Consider the following 5,510-nt stretch of genomic DNA (forward strand, 5'->3'; position numbering starts at 1 on the left):
TGATGAGGGAAAAAATTAAATCTTCCATTTTTGAATAAGGCTGTAACGTAAGAAAGTGTGGAAAAAGTCAAGGGGTCTGAATTCTTTCTGAATGCACTGTATAACCATAAATGCACCCTCCTGCTTCCATTAGCATGGAAGCATTTTCTGCAGGCCTCAAACAGTGTTTAAGCAACAAAACGACGACAGGTTTTCATGTACAATGTTATTGTACACAGAGACAGCAACGCTAGGCTGTCAAACACACAAAAACCCACAGAAGAGGAGGAGAGTCCTGGCATTGCTGAAGCAGGGAGGGATATGATTGGTAAAGTAATCTACTGCCTGTCTTCCTGTCTAATGCGGAGGTGGACACCAAACCACAACAAAACATGAATAGCCTATTGTCAGTGTTGTAAACCAAATGCCAATAACCACTGACATACTTAAAGACATCTTTCTCTCATACAGTGTTGAACAGTTCCAACATAGAACAGAGAATGTTACTCACTGTTCCGTTGTCTTATGACTCTATTTGTTCCGGAGCACTGCAGTGTTTTGAAAATTACTTCTACTGTAGCTAGGGAGCACCTCCTGCAGAGTGGACTGGACACTGGTACTGCTACAGTAGTCATGCCAGTCATGGGAGCTCCCTCACTTCTGTTTCTGCTCCTTCTGAGCCCGAGCCTGGGGGAAGACACAGGTGAGAACCTAAATGTTCCACACAGCTGATACCGTGCTAATCTGTTGGAAAACTCATCTTCACGTATAATGGATCTGGGGTTTGCAGGTTTCTCCACCTGTTGTGTGAAATGAGTTATTTGAGTTTATTGTCAAAGAAAGGAAAATGGTTCTCATCACACATACAGTACTTACTAATAACTAGATCATGTGATACCCCTTCCTGGGATGCTTTAGCACTAGTCACCTTACTCATACCTCTTCCTGTAATGACAGCCATAAGCTTTGCCACAGTGATTACAATCATAGCATAGCGTATTAATGCTAACACTGTGCCCTCCTATCCACTCCTATGCACCTCCACAGTGGCGGAGGACATGGGTGTTCACCAGCTAGGTCGTCTGGTGGAGCTGCTGACCTCCAGGGAGTGTGAGGACCTCCTCTCTGCCCTGTCCCACCCAGAGGAGAACATCTTCCAGCAGCTGGACCATCTCTCACTGGAGAACAACCAACTGGACCTCCAGAAGAGAGTCAAGAGAGACACTGGTACTGCAACGCTGACAGTACATCACGACCAATAGCTCATTCATTACACTGTGCAAACTCAGCTGGGTCTGCACCATACATTTACTGTACTTCTACACATATGTTGATGTATAGAGAGCAATGCAACAATCAATCAAAAGGGCCTAGCTAGCTGTCCTAGCTATCTGAATATACAAAATGCTCTGCTTTAACTAAACACTATATAATGGATATATTATAGTGAGGCATTCAATGTGATTGTTTATTATCCCAGTCTGTGAGGACTCAGAGGAGAGTGAGCGGTCTGTTCCCACATGTCATGTTCTGTTTGCCTCTCCCTAGTTAGCTGCAGCAGCGTGGCTGGGCCTGCTGTCTGAGGGCCATATGCTGTATGTTTATCAGACAGGAACAGCGAGGCTCAGTGCCGGACAGCTCTGACAGACTGGCTGCTGAAGCATGGAGAACAGACATACTACGACAGGCTGTCTCGCGCCCTGCAACACATCGGAAGGACAGACATTGCCATAGGTCAGACAGAGAGATACAGTGCATACATACACACACACTCACACACACACATACTCCCGCAAACACGCACACACACAGCACTGGTGACGTCTCATTGAACGTAGTCATCAAAAATATGGGATTCAGCTGCCAGGGAACAACACGATAAGTTAACTTGAACACATTTTATTTGGACATTATTTCAGTGCACAAGGCTACTACACAAGGCTTCAATAGCATTGTCTACATAATTACCTCATTACAACAAGATCCATTTTAATTGGAATTTCAAAAATGGCATATTTTGCGCAATGCCTGTCTCTGGCATGTGGTGGGGTCTAGTGTAGAAGAGACTCCACAGTTGAGTGGCGATGGATCTGAGGTGTAAATGATCTGACAGAGGACTCAGTGGAGCTCACACCACATTCACTACAAACCATCTGGTCCTTTCATCATCAGAGATGGAGAAAAAGGGGGGGTAGAGAGAGTGGGGGGAGAGAGAGATATGGGTAGAGAGACAGAGATAGAGAGGGGGGGTAGAGAGAGAAAGAGTGAGAGAGAGGGGCAGGAAGAGACAGACAGAGAGAAATGACAAAAGAGTGACAACACAAGAACATCCCTTCAGTCAATACTGTGTATGAAAGCTATTTATTTTTGGATCAGAATGAATGTGTGGAATATGTGGATACAAAACACCAATTATTCAGGACCTGATTGCAATTAGGAATAAATCCACTTTTACACAACAACTTAGTCTGTTTACTTTATTTGTTTAAGTAAAAGTGAGAGCAGTTGCTGTACTGCTTAGTTCAAGTCCATTAACTTATGGAGGGTACCCAAGACGTTATCCAGTGTCTCTCGGTCTCTCTTTCCCAATGCATAAACTGTAGATGGGTCGCTCCACGAAAAGAGTGTATTTTGCATCCCTTTGATATTTTAAGTAGAAAGTGGGTACCAATATTAAATGTTAAAAGCCTGTGCCAAAATTCCGCATGACATGTCCCTTTGTGCACCCTCCGTCTTATAGGAAGAATTTAACCCACTTAACCCCAAAATGTCTCCAAGTTTTCATTTTCTGGTGTTTTGTGGTGGAAAACTGAGAGGGTCAAGCATAACACGTCAACCATGTTACCCAAAGATAGACAGGCTAGAAATGTTTTAACAATAGTTAAAATAAATGTTGTGAAGCTTACATTCAATTGTCCCTCCCTGTTGCACACAACAAGCTTCCATTCCCCCTGTCACAAGGGGATTTATGGCTGATTTAAGATGAAATCTTCAACCCTGTTGAGGTCAACACTGGCACTTAGTAATTTTTTTATTTAACCTCTTGAGATGGAAAAACGTGTTTTTATGAAGTTCAACTCATTATGACAGAATGTTCAAGTTAGGTGAAATCAAAAGCTTTTTTTGACCAAGTTACACTTCTGAAAAGGAAGTGGTGGAACGACCCAGATAGTCCTATAGGTATAGACCATTTTGAGTAGCCATTCACAGTACCAATGTTCTGATGTTCTTCCAGAGGTGGGGAAAAATATCAACCAGGACAAAACCCTGAGTATGAAGAAGTATGTGGAGGAGTACCACCAGAGAGTCAGCTCCATAGAGTCTCCACTGGTCCAGTCAGAGACAGAGGAACATCATGTAGATACAAAGCCCCAAGCAAGACATGGTAAAGTATAGAGCCCCAGGCTAGATAATGGACACATAATTAAGCAATAAGGCCTGAGGGGGTGTGGTATATGGCCAATATACCAATTACATTGGTAACCAGTTTCTAATAGCAATAAGGCACCTCGTGGGTTTGTGGTGTATGGCCAATATATCACAGCTAAGGGCTGTTCTCCGCAATGCGGAGTGCCTGGATACAGCCCTAAGCCGTGGTATATTGGCCATATACCACAAACCTACAAGGTGCCTTATTGCTATTAGAAACTGGTTACCAACGTAATTAGAGCAGTAAAAATAAATGTTTTATCATACCCGTGGTATGATAAAACATATATACCACGGCTGTCAGCCAATCAGAATTCAGTGCTCGAACCACCCAGTTTATAATGTATTCTAAAGATAATGTGATGGTGCACGTAATCTCTACACTGTACTGTGAAGGAAAGCCATTGAAAGAAAGATTTGGTTGCACTAGCTGGGCAGTGAGCCATCGAATGTATTACTAACCATCAGCATCAACTCGTCACTTTGAGGAACTATTTTTCCCAGGACAACTGAAAATTCAAAGATGCAATTATCACCTGTCAAAAAGCCACGTTTTCTCATGGGCACGGAGACCAAGTATTAAAAAAAAGAAAACAGGTGTCTGATTCTCCTCTGATTTGGCTGGACTCTCCTTCTGTCCTTTTGTTGAGTGGTTGTTTGTCTCTGTCAGTAAAGGAATCTGTTGTTGTGCTTTTGTTGAATGTTGGCAGTAAGAGATCTGCTGTTGTGCTGTTGTTAATTGGTTGACAGTAAGGAATATACCAGTGAAGGAGCTGATATGGAGTGACCTGGAGCTTGTGGTGGAGAGAGATCCTGTCCAGCCGTACCAACGACGCCTACTGGACGGGGCGTGGCCCCTGGTCTACGGAGTCATGCTAGGCTTTGCCGGGACCTTCCTCATGGGGGTGCCCATCCTCCTCTTCCTCCTGTACATCTCCCGGGGCGACCAGAAGAAGCTACTCCGCCGCTCCTACAAAACCAGGGGTCCGTCATCATCATCACATGGTCGCTACCGTCGCTCCAGACAGAAACCCATTGCTGGGGCTGGAGATGTGGCATCAGCAGAAATGGCTCCTCAAAACCCATTACGTCACATGGAAAGGTCAAGGGATTCAAGCCAGGGGCTGTATTCCCTCTCTCCAAGTCAAGACAGTGATCCACTGGGGGTACACATAAAGAACAAATGAGAATATGTGAAAAATACTCACACTAGATTCCTAAAGATAGTCTACAACATTTTGTCCCCTCTGTGCTCTGATGGCTTCATTTCTCATCTATACACTATGCTGCATATTCAATTAACAGGCTCAATGTTCAGGTTAATGCTGTAGGGCCACAGTGTTTATTAAAGCAACTCTGACTCAACAGCAATGACATTTCATTATTTAATTACGCCATTGACAATAAGTAATGTAATCCAAGCACTGCTATCCCCTGTATCCAGCCAGCCCCTCGCCCTCCAACCTTCCCAATGCAGCTGGAAATGGGCTTTGTAATAGACCACTCCTAATTATGATACAAGACGATAGTAATAATACCCTTTCTGATAAACTAATAATAATCCATGCTGTGTTTGGTGGGGTAATAAGCATTACCATTTTGCCAGTGGCTAGATGAGATGAGTGGTGTGACTGTGACAGATGCGTTGGAACCGTTGGAACCCAGCCCTCACACCAAAGGTTGTTCCAGTGTTCCTATGACAGACACGCCACTTCCCATCTCCCTCCCGATGACTGCACTGTGCCCGTCTCTACCTCCCGGTGGTGGTGACGGCGGTGTGCCCGTCTGGCGATGAGGAGCAACTAATTACCCAGCCTGCCGCCTGCTCCCTGGAGCCTGGAGCCTGTCTGCATGCCCATACCTCCACAGGCAGTCCCATCCCACACTAATAACAATGCTGCTAGTAGACAATGAGACACAGGCTTGGCAGTGACAACGGCATGTCATCCTCAGACAGAGAGACAGAGTCCAAATGGAAAATAAGAAACTAGCCACTAGGCCAACAGAAAGAACAATTGTATGTGTAGGTGTCTAAACTGTACAGTAGCTGGGACCTAGATGTTGCAAAGCTGAGCATGACATGGACTATTTCATAGAAATGT

At 44.5% G+C, this 5,510-nt stretch overlaps 1 protein-coding gene across 1 annotated transcript; it reads left to right on the forward strand.

Annotated features, from left to right (window-relative positions):
- Window positions 1–593: 593 nt before the first annotated feature.
- On the forward strand, window positions 594–4,761 carry LOC121546724 (transmembrane and death domain protein 1). Its single transcript, XM_041857963.1, has 5 exons — window positions 594–682; window positions 1,027–1,206; window positions 1,588–1,713; window positions 3,215–3,364; window positions 4,159–4,761. The coding sequence occupies exons 1-5, from the start codon at window positions 613–615 to the stop codon at window positions 4,593–4,595; spliced, it is 963 nt and encodes a 320-aa protein (XP_041713897.1). The 5' UTR covers window positions 594–612; the 3' UTR covers window positions 4,596–4,761.
- The last annotated feature ends 749 nt before the right edge of the window (window positions 4,762–5,510 follow it).

The sequence above is a fragment of the Coregonus clupeaformis genome, chromosome 30 (genome assembly GCF_020615455.1).
Source record: "Coregonus clupeaformis isolate EN_2021a chromosome 30, ASM2061545v1, whole genome shotgun sequence".
NCBI classification, from domain to species: Eukaryota; Metazoa; Chordata; class Actinopteri; order Salmoniformes; family Salmonidae; genus Coregonus; species Coregonus clupeaformis.

Coding starts and splice junctions, on each gene's coding strand:
- LOC121546724 (XM_041857963.1), top strand. CDS start 613: ATGCCAGTCATGGGAGCTCCCTCACTTCTGTTTCTGCTCCTTCTGAGC. Junction 683..1,026: donor GAGCCTGGGGGAAGACACAG/GTGAGAACCTAA, acceptor GCACCTCCACAG/TGGCGGAGGACATGGGTGTT. Junction 1,207..1,587: donor GAGAGTCAAGAGAGACACTG/GTACTGCAACGC, acceptor TATGTTTATCAG/ACAGGAACAGCGAGGCTCAG.